At 37.1% G+C, this 15,503-nt stretch overlaps 1 protein-coding gene across 1 annotated transcript in view; it reads right to left on the bottom strand.

Moving 5' to 3' along the window:
- TRPM3 (transient receptor potential cation channel subfamily M member 3) overlaps window positions 1-15,503 on the bottom strand; it is a 265,210-nt gene that overhangs the window by 110,913 nt on the left and 138,794 nt on the right. Inside the window, exon 6 of the mRNA XM_053968911.1 lies at window positions 11,073-11,244. Coding sequence (XP_053824886.1) covers window positions 11,073-11,244 — 172 coding nt within the window. The remainder of the gene's footprint in view (window positions 1-11,072; window positions 11,245-15,503) is intronic.

Consider the following 15,503-nt stretch of genomic DNA (forward strand, 5'->3'; position numbering starts at 1 on the left):
TTAACCGATATTTGCTTTACAGTAATGCAGAGTCAACAAAAATTGCTCTTTGGCTGTTAATACAGCATGTCTAACTGCAGGGTAAGTGATGCTTAAATAGATTTAAAGTTATACTGAATTCACAACAGTTGTTAAAAAGTTTGACCACACAAATGTGTCTGCTTCACCTCTGGACATCTATGTGGTACTCCCTATGGTCCCAGCTAGCTCAGAAAGGCTAAGTGATACCAGAACATTCTAAAGTAATCCAGATCCTTCATATTAGGTTACACTGAAATAACATTACAGCTTAGGTCTTTTTCTAAGTATTTGTTTTCAGGAAACTTTTTGGAAACACCTTCAGATGTGTATGACACCTTTTTGGCTAAAATATCAATAGCAAAAGGCAAAGAGATAAGATCACCTGCACACACAATGTATCTGCAAGCTCCAGCTCTCCAAATCACAGCTGCAATATGTTTACCACTAGAGCAATTACATTACTAAGTGATCATAACTGGAAAAAAGGGAATGGATCTTGCTTTTGGAGGACGATGGAAAAGAATGCTGGATTTTATTACCCAGAAGTACAGGAACATCTCCCAGATGTCATATCTAATTTAAATCTAATTTCAGCACTTTGTACAGTCAGCTTTTCCTTTTCCACATCCCTTGTCTCAAGCATTTTCACTTAAGCAGAACTTCTTATTCCAGGTATGGCAAAGATAAGAGGGGTATTTCTTTTAATCCTTCAAGAACTATTCCGTAACAAAAGGAGAGAAACTTACAGATTAAAAAACAAAACAAAAAAGAAAGAAATAGAGAAAAAAGAGATCAAACTCATCCTACTCTTTTCTGAATAGTTTTCTATATTCAGAAATTAAGGGGAACATCCATTTGTTTGGAGACTCATTACCAGCCCCACGTCTAAAGAAATCAAACTGATCTGGTAAGCCAATACAAAAAAAATCTAAGAATATTTGCTGTGTTCCTGAAATTCACAGAACTAGAGGATTATGTGTGATTGAATGATATACAACCACTAATAATAAAGGGAAACTCACAACAATTTGACTAATTTTTTCTTTTCAATTTATTTTTTGACATTTCTACTGTAGGCTTGTTGAATATCCTTTCCTGTAATTTCCTTTTTATTTTCCTGCTTCCCAAACACAATTTAAAATCACTACTATGAATTTTATTTTGTTAATCTTTGTTTTTTTGCCTTTGCAGTTTTCACTCATTCTCTTTATTCCCCTTGTTATGCTCACGTCCATTCTGCGTTCTTGTCTTTATTATTTCCCTTTTGGTAGCCCAATCACATTTTCACTTCATCTCTGTCTCCTCTACTTAATCCATAATTGTCTTTTATCTCATCTTTGCTAGGAGTATGATTGTATCATATTTGTCCCAGTCTGTTCTCCTTTCTCTTCTGCTCTACCTTGATATTTTAATTCCCATTTCTATTTGTTCAGTGCTCCTTCCTCACCTCTCTAAATCTACCTACTGATCTATCTGCCATCCTGGCAGACCTGACATTAACAGACAAATCTGTGGACCTGACACCTGGAACCATATCTTCGTTTAATAATTTACTATTTAATAATCCTAAAAACTTCTCAAAAGGAAATCCAGCATGGTAACAAGAAAAGATTTGTGATATCTTCTTTTGATTTGTTTACTTGTCTTTGCAGAAGCATAAAGTTCAGAAAGTCCTCAGAAGAAATGTGACATGGGAAGGGCCTGTGTAAGACTAAATCCTGGGATTTGTGAGCCTCACAAGCATCCAAGTAACCACTTGGTTACCTTCTATAAAATGGCAATACATAGTTCAAAGCTGGCACTTCAAGCTCAAAGACACACAAACACAAGAACCTTTGTGGATTTCAGTCAAAACTTACCCTATCTATCCTTGCAGTTAACTGCTTCTTAGGGCAGCACCAGAGGACCTAACTGGTTTCACTCTTCTTGGAGCACATCACCTGTAGGCAATGGCCTAAGACACACAGGAGCAACTACAGTTTCAGAAATTCTCACATTCTCTTTATCTTCCCTGGTGCTTTCCTTGGCTCCCTTTGGATGTGAGCACTGCCACATATTATATTCAGCACTTTAGAAAGTTATTGCATTGTAACGTAACCAAATTCTACACTACCTCCTATTACATACTGAGGTGCTTTTCCTTGTCATATTTTGCTTATTTTTCAACATATTTGAATCTATGTAATCTCAGAAAATTATCACTTCTTCTTACCTGTTTTAGAAAACTACAACAGGTGAGATACAGAACAGCAGAAATATGGCTGAAGTGGATTCATCCTAAAATAATGTTTCTTAGTTTTGCAGCTTTATATGTTCAATAAATTTAAACCTTCCAAAAATTAGGGAGCTGAAATCACCTGTACTCTTTTTCTTTGATATGAATCATATGAAAACATATGTTCTAAACAAACTCATCTGTTTAAAAGCAAGTTCATTAAAGGAATTTATAGATCCACTTGCATGGATCTATTGTGTGCTTCAAGAATGATTTTTAACCTGGTACTTTCTCAGCCCTTTCTGAAGTATGTTTGTCTTTAGTGCCTGATCAACAAACATCATGATGCTTTTAATGAAAAAAACTCAAGTTTCCAATCTCTAGCAAAATCTGAAATGAGTCAAAACTTCAAGCAGTTCTGGGTTTTACTGAAATTTCACAAGAGTCAAGTTTGCAATCTTGCAGTAGACTTCCTCTCCTAGAAAGCAGTCTGTATCTAGATCTTCCCAGCTATGTAGTTATGAAAATACATCTAGGACTGCACAGAACGTGAAGGAAAAATCTGAATCAAATGAGAATTCCAATGTATTTGATGATGATGTAATGGTCAGAGAAGGTGCCAGTGATGACAGTTGAACGTCCCTTTGCCTCCCCAGCCCCCTTCATATATTCTCAGGCATAGGATGACAAAGGGAAGTCCACGGGTCACATGAACAGATACTGTTGACATATGATGCTGTCTAAACTGCCTTCTCTACCTAATCAAATCACTCAACTTTATCTATCAATTCCTTACTCAGAGGTAATTTTTTTCTCACAGGCCTACCAAAACTTAACTACATTAACCAACTCTATAAAGAAGAAAGATTAAATACAAGGTCTCAGGTTCCAATGCCTATGGTGTGTCTGTTTTTCCAACAGCATATAGTGGAGGTAAAGCAAATCTTGGCATGTTTAAAATTAATGGCACCAAATGGCACGTTTAAAATTAGAATAACTGCAGCATTACGATGAACAGCAAAATTCTGCATTCAGTCCTCTGTGGTTTGGGTGACAATTCCTCCAAAAATGTACTGCTCAAAAGAAGAGTATTAGTTTCACAAGGTATGTCTACACACCCTAAGGATTTGGTGTGGTCATCATCCTCAGAAACATCAATATAATTCAATGTGTAGGAATGGACCTAGCAGTGTAAAGTGGTTCTTGTAAGCTTCAAAAAGGCAATAGAGTATATAGGTTAAAAGATTTATAAAAGGTTGAAAAGTTTATGAAAGACACAAAATAAAGCAAACTACTTCAAAATATCAGATTTTTTTAACTGGTCTATTTCAAATTAAACATACACTGCCTTTACATCCTCTGGCTCAACATTCTGGTTTCAAATATGGTTTTGGTTACATATCTATATTTTTACTTTATTTCTGGCTCTCCTGCAAATGGAATTGTTAAAAATCTAAGAAAAGAGCCTTTTTTTCTTTGACTTTTTTTTTTCCAGATAACTCTTTCTGAAGAAGAAGGTGGTAGTTAATTTTATGAAGAGAAAAGAGTTTTCAATGGCAGAAAAAAAGTCTTCCCTCATCATCAGCACAGGCTGGACTCCTGCTGGCTAGGTGACTTACATATTCTTGTTATACTCATTCCTCAATTCCTCATTTTAGTGAAGTCCTTTTGCCTCATTATGTTCTTTTCACCTGCCTCTTTCCTTCTCTGAGGCTGTGTCTAACACTGTAAAATGTCAGAAATCTAATAAATATGGGATAATCTTTTAAATCATTAGAGGAAACATCAGATCTTTTTACATTTTAATCTATGATGGTAGCTGTTAATTCCAATTTGAACATCACTGCTTCACTGACTGGACTCCATCTATTTCCAAACCAAATTTTAAGAATGTAAAACCTCTGTCAGATAGTTACAGAGAACAGAAAATTCTGGCAGTCTTCTGATGAAGATTTTAATATTTTGATGTGTGAAGTCTTCAATATAAGTAAAATATCTGAATCTAAAAATAAAATGTCATTAGCATGCAGTCAGTATATTTTCAAGACCATTTGTCAGGCATGCAAATATTGCACAAAGCTTATTTATTCTGCTCTTTGAACCTCTACATTACCATTTCCTGACACATTCCTCCCTAACACATGCTGAACACAAATTTTATTACTTACACATATGTGTTAGAAGACATGAAATGTACATGAAATACAGAAAATTATTGCATGTTTCACCAAATGGTTATGCATACACAAGAACATGCTATGAATGCATACTATGCCATGCTGTGCTGTGCTATCCTATGTGTTGTGTCCAAATTCTGATTCTGGTGCCAAAATTATACTTTTAAAGAATAACGTACAACATTCTTATTAATTCACAATACCTTTCATTCAAATTAAAAGAGTACAATGTGCAATTTGCAATGATCATTATGTATATGAATAATCTGTGTCCCTGTCTTGCTCCTCTGCTCCAGTAAGAGCACTCATATGAAGGAAAGTAAGCATTTGTGATGCAAGTGCTTGGCAACCATGCTGTAAGTTCTTTAGGGACTTGAGAACATTTCAGTCAATAAAAAGTCAGTTAATAGCAACAACTATCTCATGTGAAAGGAAGGCCTTAGTGCAAACAGAAGGAATGAACTGCATATCATAAAAATTCAAACATGAGTGCGGAGCCAAAAGAGAGAAGTTTCAGGTAGATTTTTGAAGGTTCTGCAAGTGCTGGTAGAGGCCCTTTATATGTAATATGACATAATTCTAGACTATGCTTGTTAATGAGAAAGCATTGTTCTGTGTAATCACAAAATGAGTGAGACCCACAGCATGTCAACCTATTGGAGTGACTTTGTCTGAAAATGATTAACAGTCCTCAGATTAAATGTATTAGCTGAGTTGCTACATTGACAATTACTCTAATCTAACCATCTATGGAGTAGCAGGAATGAATATTTTATGACTTGTAACTTCCAACATGCATTTTGTAGACAGATTTCTTGTATATTTCTGGTTCAAGCCATGACTGATTGCATTACTCAGCAACGTTCTGCAGAAATGGTAATGAAGTTCATCTTAGCAAATGACCAGGCCATTCTACAGCACTTTGGAAAAGCAGTTTGCTAGTGTCCAGGAATGTTATAGTTGCAGAATTTGCAATAGGTAATCTCTATTAAATAGATGCTTCATTTATTTCCTTTCTCTGTTTTTAGATTACATCATCTGTTTGGTGACACATAAAGTTCTTGTTCTGTACTGACGACTAGTATTTCCACAGGATGGGGAAAAATAGATTAGCTACACTTTCACATCTTGAGTGATCATAAAATATCCATTGATTTTGAAACCGGTGGCAATACTGGTGAAAATTGGTCTGCCTTTTTTTTTTTTTTCCCAAACAGCTTCTTTGGAAACATTTCTTTGCACCATTGTGACCCATTGGAAAGAAGGTCTAAGTATACAACATTTTGGAAAAAGCAGTTGTAAATGGTACAAAAAAATTTACAATGTACTGAATACTTCCCAGGCAGCAGGGAAAGGAGAAAAAGAAAAGAAGAAATTCTATTCCTTCTGAATAAAATTTAGCATTGAAACATATCACTTTAGAATGACTCAAACCAAGGAATACTGTAGATGACATGAGATTGAGGGATGCACACAAACTTCAGGAAAAGAATAATTAAATCTTAGGCCTACAATATCATGGCAGACTATGTCCTGAGGATGGATGCCTAATGACTTCTAGTTATTGCTATAATTAATTAGACTACATTATTTCAAATGGATTTTTGGTCTCAAAGATAGTAAGAACTTGTATGATATTTAGGAAAATCAAGTCCAAACTTGAAAAATCCCACATAAATTGCAATTTTTCTGTGTTCATTCTTAAAAAAAGAATTCCAATGTAAATTGTGGCTGTTTAGAGTAAAACAGATGTTTTGTTCTAATCAGATAACCATATCCTTAGGTCATGGACTCAGAGTTACAGTGGGTGCCTACATGAGTGCACCAGCATACTCTTGGTGCACATGAAGCATGGGCTATGTTAGACCAGTGTGTCAAGTGTGAGGTTTTGTCCCATGATCACTCTGTTCATCACTAGCAGAACGGTAGCTGAAGCACTGGATGCAGGTTTGGGCTGTCCATGAAGGATGAGGAGAAACTGTCAAGCATCCAGAGGAAAGATGCCTAGAGCATGTGTGGAAGGGGCTAACAGCGGGCCTGTTAGCTAAAGGAGCGAGAAGAAGATGAGAAGCAAGAAGAAGCTGATAAGGAGGGAACTTTGCAGCTGGACAAGAAATTTAGCTGAAGTCACTGTTACTTTTCACCAATGGTGTTATGTTGAATTATTGTGGCCAATAGTTAGGGTAGAAGAAGTGTAAACAATTAGAAAGTGTATAAAAGGTCAGCCATTTATGTAATAAAGGGTTGCCATCAGAAGACTGCTTAATGTCTCTGCTTTGTGTCGTGACTGCCTCAACAACGACAAGCATATGCCTAAGGAAGCAAGTTTGAGACATCAGTGCTTGTTTAACCTTTTGAAAAGGAGTCTAAGGAGTTATCCTATACCTGTTGTACAACAGTGATATTAAAAAGGTGTCAGAGCCATATTTTTCTTGATGGGGTGAGGTTCTCTGAAGGGAAAATGTCTAAAAATAGCAGTTTGTGGGCTTCAGATAACACACTGGTGATGGGGTTGGGGAAAGTTTGTAAACCTTTTGCTGGAGTCCTTATAGATGGTTGAATGTTAATTTTTGGGGGTTATCGGCTAAATGAAGCTACAGATAAACTTATTCAGCATTGCAAATAGTCCTCTTTGAGAAGAGACTCACACTGGGGACCTTCAGAGGTCTGTTCCAGTCTATGTGTAATTTGTCATTCTACAGATAGCTGTGAACTGTCTCGTGTCCAAGGCAATGATACAGAGTATAATCTCTTGAGCAGTTCCAGAAGCAGTGAATCAGAAATCAGTAAAGTGGCAGTGGTCAATTACATCAGCCTGACATGCCATAGATCCCTTCCTGCCATGGAACAGTGTAAGGAGAGCATCAGAGATGGAAACACAGCTGGCCTCCAATTTTTGCATCTCCCTTTCAAGCTGGGGCATTTTATTACATTAAAAAATCTCTATACCCTTATCCTGAGAATCTTCTGCTCATTAATGCAATATTTTTGAATAGCATGGACTCCATATTTCAATGTAAAAACTTTTACATGAACTATTGAATTAACCATGTAATGCTATACAAATAAACTCTATGGCACAGATAGTTACAAAGATATCTTTCCTTCCTTCCAGTGTGTATCCTCAAGTGATTTCTGTGCCTTGAAAATTCTGCAAAAAGTCTAAGATCCAAATATTTGTTTGAATTGGAAACCAGAAACATTTCTGATCAGATTACTTTGAATATTTCCTTTTGATCTTGAAACACTTTCAGAAAAAGTTCTCACTTTCAACATTTCATGCTACAAAATGATGCACTTTGAAACTCCAGGACTTTGAGACAACTTGAGGCTCACTTCAAGAGATGGTTGCTGGGCTGTGTTAAAATAGCCTTCCTTTGTGAAAATAAAAAAAAACTGTGCTGAGCATTAAAGTATCAAATTGACTTCTAGGTAATTGCACAACAGAGTGACTCTGTGCTGAACCTGCAGGCTCAGGGCCACAGATGTCACCCTCTGCTTTTCTGAAAACCATTTTTTAGTTCCTGAGTATTTGCTGAGGACAAAATAAGAGCAATACAAGTGGTAACACCTTAAAAGGTAATGGAAAACAGAATACTTGATAAAATATTTTCTCTAGTGTTCTTAAGGGGCATAATTGGAGATTCTTCTTGTTCTTCTATTATTATTCCTGTTCTTATTTTATAGTACACTGATTCAAGAAATTGCTTACTGCTGAATGACTGATAATGATGCCATATTACGAATAATAAAAGCTGAGACTTTCAGAATTATCTGACATATTTAATGACCCAATTTAGTCTTAAATTTTATAAAAGAGACTGCCACTGTCCTAGTCTATTTGAAAGGAATGCCATTTTCTGTGTCTTTAATATGTGAGAACAAGTTTAAAGCTTCCCTTTGTGAGCTGTATGTAACCCCAAATATCCAGGCGATATCACTGCACTGGAGAAAAACAAAGTTAAAGCAAAGAAAAATAGATAAGAAGAAATGACAAGCCTAGCATGTAAAACTCAGGCAGGCTTAAAAATAATAATAAAATCTACTCTCAGCACTATTGTTGAGGGACAGGCTGTGAAATAAAAAGTTATCAATTGTTTACGAGTTCCTAAATCTGTTCTGTTTTCTAGAGCAGACTCCTTTTTTTAGTGATCAACAAAAAATTGCACCTTTTCCTGATGCTCTCACAAAGAAAATCGTGATGCTCTCAGTGTTTTCCCCCACTTCACATGCTTGCAACTGGTATGGTAAATAAAGACATACATGCATGGTTGCACAGAGTCCCATTTGGATAAAAATCCCTTAGCAACAATGCCCTGTCATGCACAGGATGGAGGATCTACATTGCTCTGCTATAAATAAGGGTAAAGAAAAGCGTCAGAAACTGGCCATCTGTTTGGCTGACCCCACAAGGCAGATGGTCTTTCTCATCCATATGGTCAACTTCCTAATAACTAGAGTGTGGGCAAGACTCAGTCATCCTCTTCTAAAGCAAAGAAAAACAAAATATTGCAGAAATGTTCTGGATGCCACTGAACCAAGATGTACAAATCTTATTGGCAGACTTCTTTTTGAACAATTTTTTCACATTTCTATTTTGAGGAAGTGTTGTGAGATCCAAGTATCTTTGTGTTTATAAGAGAGAGAGGGAGCAAGTGGTTAAATGGTGGAGAGTCTCTGTCACAGAGGAAAGTGAAAAGGTGGATACTTACTTCTGTGTGTGGGGCGTACTGCAGAAAGAAACCAGAGAAGAGATGTTCTTCATTTTTTTAGATGTTTGAAGAAGTCAGGCAAGCATTTGACTTGAACCACCGAAGTCTGTAGTTTCATCCATCAGTCACTTTTTAAAAGATAAGCCTCTTGACCAAATCTGAATTTATTTAAATCTCTCTAAAGAGATTTATTTCTTAAGATAAGATTTTTCCACCAAAATGTTGTGCTGTAAACTGTAAAAGCTCACACTTTTCTTTTAAAGGCTTTCAAAATGACTGTTTATGCCAAAATTTTTTGTATTTTCACGATAAGCCATTTTCAAATGTGCCTTTTTGCTGCTGGTCAAGTTAGGATTAGATTACACTATCTTCATCTGCTAAGAAAGGTCCCAGGCATGCACCCACTGCTTATGGTGCACACATTTAGTGCATATCTACATAGTCTTTTCTCTGAGAAAAAACAATGTTATGTTCTAAAAAAAAATAAACCTGTAGTGAGTGGAGTTCATGCAGTGCTGTTAAAGGCCACAAGTGGCACAACATTTTAATTTAAGCACAGATTATATTCATCATACAGAAAACTTTATCAAGCATGATGAACATTCTAGTTTATGTTCACCCAACTGGGCCTGCCTGTAATTCCTTGTCATCTGATGCCTGAGAGCTAAATGCTTTTCCTAGTCTCATTCCAGTTTCACATACCTATGTCATAAAAACTTTCACCATTCCTCAAAATTGCATGTTTAAAGAGTGTTATTAGCAGAAAGGCCGCATATGAAAACTAGATCTGTTTTCATTCCTAAAGAAATCTTATGGAGGTACAACATTGATGTTTTTTATGAGACCAAAAATAGAATTGAAATTGAGTCCCCATCTCAAAGCATCTGTACACTACATCAAGCATCAAGTTTGGGTACATTACAAAAGTATATATACTAGTATTGGGATATCATATTTTATTTTATCCATGCAGAAATGCTTACTTAGGTGACTGTTTTTTTTTCTTTTAGGTAGGAAAGTTGTACATGAAAAGAAAAAATAAAACTTTGAGAGAAAAACTGGAGGTTTCAGTCTGGTCATGATGTGATATCATCAGGGTTGCAAAAGATGAAGTGGAAGGAACACCTAAGTTCATAACTCAGCTTCTGGCTTTGGCTAATGACAGCTGTTTAGGAGAAACTTGTCACTCTGATTTTTTAAGATTTTCTAAAACCTTCTGAGTTTACATTCTTGTAGAAAACTTTCTCACACAACTTTCTGTAAACAACCTATTGTTTTGCATTCCTTCATAGAGGCGGAGAAATTTGATGTACTGGTAGTTTGTCCAGTGTCATTGGAGAGGTGGCACTTTCACCCTCCTATCCACTGGCATCTTTTGAGAACTATAAATGATTGGAGTCAGAGGAAATAAATTAGCTCTTCATTGTGACCATAGCTGTGGTGCATCGTTTTTCCTTGTGTCCTCTGGTGACAGAAACTAATAAACACAGTGCAAAGGTATAGCAGCATTTTTACTGAACCCTCTCACTGCCTATAATTATCAGTGTCTCTTCAAACTGCAAAACCTTTTTAATAAAAAACTCTCCCTTACGTACTGTCACCCTTTTCTTTAAGTGTACTAATTTCACCTTATTCTTTACTAAATTAATGCGAACCTAATTGTACAGAGTTATAAAGAAGAGAGGCTACCGAAGACCTGAGTGGAATCTGAAATTTAGCAAATACTGCTTGAAACTTAGCAGAAACAAATCCAGCTATTTGTGCTGTGCACTCTAAAACCCATTGCACTCTAAAATAAAATTTTATTGACTTTTTTCATTATTTGCTTTCCTTAGATCATAGTCACCATAGACAGTAGAAACACTCCCCTAAATGTGCAGAATTATTGCTTCTTTATACTAAGTGTTTTTTGCAATTATAAAGCAGTACAAGCAACATGTTACTCACTTGTATTTATCTTCTGAAGTGAAATGTGCTTTTCCAGGTGTCTACGAAGCTTTACCTCTGCTCCATATTTACCAGTAGTACCATTGTCAGCCAAAATAAAATGAGAATGCATGCTGTTGAGTACTGTCAGCTTGCTCATGGGATTGGACATCGTCTGGTATGGTCGGACTACCTGCAATTTAGAGACAGAGGAAAGAGAGGGTACACTTAACAGAAAAGAGCTTCTGAACTAAATCAGTTACAAGATATGAGCTGACAAGATGAAACTAAAGAAAAAAACCAAAATTAAATACTGCACTTGAATATTACTGTCTTTTATGTGTAAAGTAGAAAATTACCTTAACACTGCCCTTTCAGATGCAGACATGACTTGAAGGGTTTTCCAAGGTAATCTGTTTCAATAGTATCAATGTTCATTGCTTCTTTTAAAATCTGGCTAATGGTCAGTGCTCCAAAGGTCTGGGTGAACCACACACACACACAACTGTATACCCTGTCTGGTGCTGACTATCTAGACGGTTGGTGTAAAATCTCACCTTTCTCTGACCAAATTCTTTGATTCATCCTTCACAGAACCCCACTCAGCATCGTGCCTCCAGTGTTGGCTCATGCAGAAACACCAGCACTGGAGATACACAAGTACATGTGAGTTCCACTCCTGGAGAGGTGTGCACATGATATTGCACCACATTTTCAATTTTCTTGGAAAAACCATTGGCGCACTCCTAGGATCAGTAAAAGGCAGTTATGTGTGTTCACAACAACTTTAGAAATTTTCTGTAAAATGGGGAGTTTGCTTCACTTCCTTTGATTTTATTTTATCAGGAGAAACTGTGCAGCAGACTGTGTAAATTGCCACAGAATTACCCCACTCATAGCCACCAGTCAGACCAAATAATAGCATGGGGCCATATTTGGCTGTCAGCTGCTTTGGTGGGTGTCGACTGACATAAGTAAGACTGTACTAACACAGCAAAAGAATTGGTGTTGTGTCAAGGCATCCTGACTGGTACTTCAAAGATTTTCTAGCAATACTATTCCCTGCCTTTCTTATGTATGTCTTGTCTTTTTGGAGAGACAAAACAGAAAATCTGTAAAATTAAGTCCTAGCTGAAGAAATGCTGCAATGACTTGTTACAAAACTCAGCTGGGCTATCCTTCATTTGCAAGGAATTTTCTTCAGAGTTCTGACATCGTTCATTTTTCAGTTCTTGTACTTTTAATGCACAAATATGTACACTCAAAATTTGACATAGATGCTTGCAGACAGAAATAGAATAAGTTATTGATTTATTCCTAAGCTTTTCTCCCTCTGTAATTCTAAAGAGATCTCTAATTGAGACACAATTCTTTAAAAATAATATGTGTTAGCAATTCTTTAGCCAGAGATCTCTCAATATACATTATTTTCACTTGTGAGTGTCTGCCTAATTTTGGTCAACTCTTAGCTAGCAAGGAGAAATACACAAACTTCTTTTGCTGTTATAAACTGCCATGCAAAGGGTACTCCGTAAGTTCTTTATCCTGCAAAAGGAGGGAATAGGTCTGAGAAGACCTAGAGGGCAGCTGGCCAACAGCAAGGGGGTGCACTACACTCTGTGAGAACAGGTGATAGCTCTGGCTTCGATTTTTTTAATGCTGTTTCTTTTGGTGCCTCATTCATAGCAATTTATTCTACAGCTGCACATGACTTAACAAATATCAGTACACTGATATTTGAACACAGAATGTGTTTAATAGCTAGCTTCTACAGATACAGAAACCATGTAGCCCATGGCACTGGCAAGGCCTTACAGTAGAGGAATCCCTTGAGTTGGTCGTTCATTGTATGAGTACAGGCCACTGTATAGACAATTCTACTGAACAGCTTGTGGTTTCTTCCTGACAGCCACAGCTCAGTACCTTTTAACTGTGACAGCTTGATCTGCAGCAATATTTTGACTCAGTGATGCTGCTGCAGGACAGATCAAAAAGCTATGCTTTTATTCTGTGTTTAGCTACAAGGTGAATTACATTATTAATAAATTTAATGATGTGAAAATGAGACTACAATTATTTTCAATTGAACTGTTCACAGCATGTACAATTCAACATCTGAATTATTTTTTTTAACAATAAAATTTCTCAAACCACACTGTGAGACTCTTCCTGAGAAAAGGATAAACAAAATCTCTAGGTAAAGGTGAGAACATACTAGGCTTTGAGGCTACTTCCTTGAAGTTATTTGCTCTTCGACAACACAGCAGATTTGTGATTTCTGACTTGTAGTTTCCATTCCTCTGTTCTTTTCAACCCCTTGCATTTTACAGGTAAGTTAAATGGTTGGAAAAAACTATGACTTTAAGCTGTCTTCTCATCCTCTGTTTACAGATATAGAATCACATGACAGTTTGGGCTGGAAGTGACCTTAAAGATTACTCAGCTGACCTTAAAGACTGCTCACCATGGGCAGGGACACTTTCCACTGGACTAGATTGCTTAAAGTCCCATCTAACCTTGCAATGAGAATAGGGAGAATAGCCTTGACATCTTCCTCTGCAGAGCTGAAAGGAATAGTTTGTGCTCAAGACAGTCCCTCCAAATACAGTTTAATGAATGCAACAGCAGCCGTGCTGTGAAGCAGTACTCATGTTGCATGGTCTGAGGGAATTCTGTAAATAGGTGAGTGGCTGAGCTGACCCCAGCCCTTGCCTTTGCACCCTGAGGTGGCAGCGAGCTTGAATGAAAAGCATTGTTGTTCTCCTTAGATTCCCTGTAGGCACATGACACTCAACATAGAGACTTGAAAAATCTCTCAGAGTAACTCACCATGACAACAAGCCTGCAAGTGCCATGTGAACCAGTGTGTGAATCTGAGCAGTCTATGCGGAGGCAAAGAGCTTGTGACAAACAGTGAGCTCAAAGTAGTGATGGAAAAAGAAAGAGCTGCATGCTTTGCTTCTCAAGGAGTAGCAGCTGCTGTTCAAATCAAGCAATTTCTGCAGCCTTGTTGCTTTGGAGCATACCAGGGAACAGAATAGATCCTGATTTAATTCAGAGGTTCCTGGACCTTTTGGTTCATGGTCCAAATTCTCCATATATGCTACAAATATGCCAGTCTGTATCTTTGCCCCTGGTCTCCTACTGAGGTGACTTGGAATTAAACCCAAATGGGGAATGAACAGACCCTGAAAGTAAAGACATGCATGCTACAATGACTTACAAAGTGTGCTCTTTTAGAAGAGAGAATGGTTCTGTCTGTAGGAAGAAACTTGTTTATAATCACAGTTTTCTACAAGACTGAGCAAGCCACTTTACTTTCTCAGTTCTATCAGAAAATATGGGGAAATAAGGCAACTAACTCCCTTGTGTCCTTTGTTTCTAAATTAGAATCTGAGAGTGTTAAGAGTTGCACTATTTTCTGCTATTGCTTTTACAGCACTGGAGTAAGACATGTGTCTTTAGGGATCTTTAATCATCACAATATAACAAATAGCAAACAGCAATAATATTTCCTTTAACTTGGTCAGTTTTCTTTATGGCTCTGAGGAAGTCCCCCAGGATTCCCAAAGGCTGACTGACTTGGAAGGGCTGGTAAATATAATAAAAACCCTCAGCTATGGCTTCTGGATCCATAAGGCTGAGGCATTAGCTCACCTCTGCTGAGCATGCCTCCCTTGCCATGAGGCACAGGGAGGCCACATGCACTGGGGCATGTGAAATGACCACAGCTCCCCCTCTGCACCCCCTGTCCCTCCAAATCCCATGACTACAGCAGTCTTCTGCCTCTATCTGATGCTGAAAGGGTATGTTTTTATAACTTTTCAGTTCTGATCATAATTTAACTAGACATAGTGCATATAGGCATAAATCCACATTGATGCTGGAGTTCACCAAGTCTTTTACTACTGGTTGACTTTTTTCCCTCCTTGTATAATCCTTTGTGGCCTTTGTTTCTTGCTTAATGATGATTCATTTTACATGCTTATGGTACTATTTACATTTCCCCTTCTCGGTTCATTTCACAGCATTCACCTCTAATGTGTCAGTCAATATAGCACACTTTGATTTTTAAAAGGCTTCCAAAACAGCTTCCTCACCAAATGCTTCTAAAGAAATTGCATGCATTGAATAAGGGAGAAAGTCCTTTGAGGCATAAGTAACTGAGGAAAGCTGGGGGGAAGGGTGGGAAAACAGTGAAAAGGAAAAGATAATTTTGTGAAGGTTCTTACTAAGAAGATTTAGTGACATAAATGGCCTACCTCAAGCTGTGTTACATTCTGTTCAACATGGGTGTAAAAGATTTGTGATTAATTAGAGGGTAAAAAGCTTACAAATATTTCACTGGACTAAAGTCTTCATAAAACAGCCTGGTGAGGTAGTTAAATGGAAGATGAAATTCGATATAAGTAAGCATAAAGCAGTATCATTACATGTGCATCAGAGATGGAT

This window comes from Vidua chalybeata, chromosome Z (genome assembly GCF_026979565.1).
Source record: "Vidua chalybeata isolate OUT-0048 chromosome Z, bVidCha1 merged haplotype, whole genome shotgun sequence".
Lineage (NCBI taxonomy): Eukaryota > Metazoa > Chordata > Aves > Passeriformes > Viduidae > Vidua > Vidua chalybeata.